General features: G+C 49.1%; 1 protein-coding gene across 10 annotated transcripts in view; it reads left to right on the top strand.

Annotated features, from left to right (window-relative positions):
* Garnl3 (GTPase activating Rap/RanGAP domain like 3) overlaps positions 1-1,510 on the top strand; it is a 150,180-nt gene extending 148,670 nt beyond the window's left edge. For all 10 annotated transcript variants that reach the window (XM_029474022.1, XM_021156135.1, XM_021156136.2 and 7 more), the window contains one exon: positions 1,043-1,510. In XM_029474022.1, the coding sequence (XP_029329882.1) occupies positions 1,043-1,217 (175 nt within the window). In that variant the 3' untranslated portion in view covers positions 1,218-1,510. The remainder of the gene's footprint in view (positions 1-1,042) is intronic.
* The last annotated feature ends 308 nt before the right edge of the window (positions 1,511-1,818 follow it).

Here is a 1,818-nt window from a genome sequence, read left to right as displayed (position 1 = left end):
GCTTCTCTCTGCCTCTCTCTGCCTCTCTCTGCCCCTCTCTGCTTCTCTCTGCCTCTCTCTGCCTCTCTCTGCCCCTCTCTGCCCCTCTCTGCCTCTCTCTGCCCCTCTCTGCCCCTCTCTGCCCCTCTCTGCCTCTCTCTGCCTCTCTCTGCCCCTCTCTGCCCCTCTCTGCCCCTCTCTGCCTCTCTCTGCCTCTCTCTGCCCCTCTCTGCCCCTCTCTGCCTCTCTCTGCCCCTCTCTGCCTCTCTCTGCCTCTCCCTCTGCCTCCTCCTCCTGAATGCTGGCATTAAAGGTGTGCAGCACCACCACCTAGCAAATAGTGTTAAACAAACAACAGCAACAAACCCACTGTAAGTAGCTGGGCATGATGGCTCAGGCCTGGAATATCAGCACCTAGGAAGTAGAAACAGAAGAATCATTGTAAGTTCAAGGCTAGCATGACCCTGGTTCACAATAATAATATTAAGGGCTGGAAAGATATCTCAGCAGTTAACAGCATTTATTGTTTGATCTTTGAGGACTCAGTTCAATTCCCAGTACTCACATGGTAGCTCATAATTATCTGTCATTCCAGTTCTAGAGGATCCAATACCCTCTTTTAGCCTCTAAGGGGACAGAGATGCACAGGTATAAAGATATACATGCATAACAAACATCAATTTGCATAAAATAAAAATAATGATAAACAACATAAACAACAAGAGTAATAAATCATAGTAGAAAGGCGGGTAGCAGGTCCGCTTTGCTAAGGGTCAAGAACAGAGGAAGCAGCACAGGGCTGGCTTGGACTGGACGGTAAGAATGGGCACAGATAACAGAACTCTGAGCCACTGCTCTGAGCACGGTGCATGGCCAGGGACACAGGGAAGAAGGGACCAGCTTCACAGAGTGCTGGGAGGCCGCAGGAGGTCACGTGTACAGGGTGGAGGGCAGTGTTCAGGGCTCTGGGGCATTTGTGGGATCACAGACTCCCTGAGAAGTGAAACCCTGCACTTCTTCACCTCGGTCCTCCCACCCTGTGACAGCAGCTTCTCTCTTCCAGGATCCCATCAGGAATTTTGGAAAGTCCGGCATCAGAAGCCAATCCCAAGGGCCATAACCACTCAGCAAGTTCTGAGCAGGACACTGTGGTGGATAAAGAGAGCAGCCCGGGCTCAGGCAGCAGCCCCTTCCAGCTCATGGCCTCCTCAGAGGAAGACATCATTGACTTGAAATAGAGTCTATGCCCCGTTGGCCATCCTTAGTTTTCTTACGCAAATTTATACTGTTCAAGCAGCTCCAACGTCCAGTCTCAACACAGTGCGCCTTCGGCCAGGCAGCGATCCACGGACCAAACCTCCTGCGCCCTCAGCCAGTGGGTCACTTCTCCAGTGTCCAGTGCCATCTTTCTCGACCCTGTTTCTTTCCATTCAAGAACCGTCGGTCCCCTTGTAATAAAGGTGGTAGATTTCATTAAGGTTTTAGATCAAAACTTTGAATAAATCAAAAACGTTCATTCTTATTCTCTGCACCCTTCTCATATTTTATAGGTTTAGATGGAAATGATTTTTTTCGAAAATTTTGACTTATGTCATATAATATGTTTCTTTTATGGAAAAAAAGATGCTGCTTTTTTATTTTACTATAATATAAATAAGTTTTCTTTCTTGGCCCTGTTACTGCCTGTTCACTGGGGTCGGGCCCCTGCACTCCGGCCTGGAGCCCTGGGAAAGACGAATGAAGCCTCCTGCTTCCTCTGCTTTCAAACAACAAGGCCAGGGCACCCGTCAGCATCTTAGGATAATTCATCTCACACCTGGGAGATCGTGTTGCCGGGAA

Source organism: Mus caroli, chromosome 2 (genome assembly GCF_900094665.2).
Source record: "Mus caroli chromosome 2, CAROLI_EIJ_v1.1, whole genome shotgun sequence".
Classification (NCBI taxonomy): Eukaryota; Metazoa; Chordata; class Mammalia; order Rodentia; family Muridae; genus Mus; species Mus caroli.
Note: the sequence above shows the minus strand (reverse complement) of the source record. Positions and strands in the feature narration are given on the sequence as shown.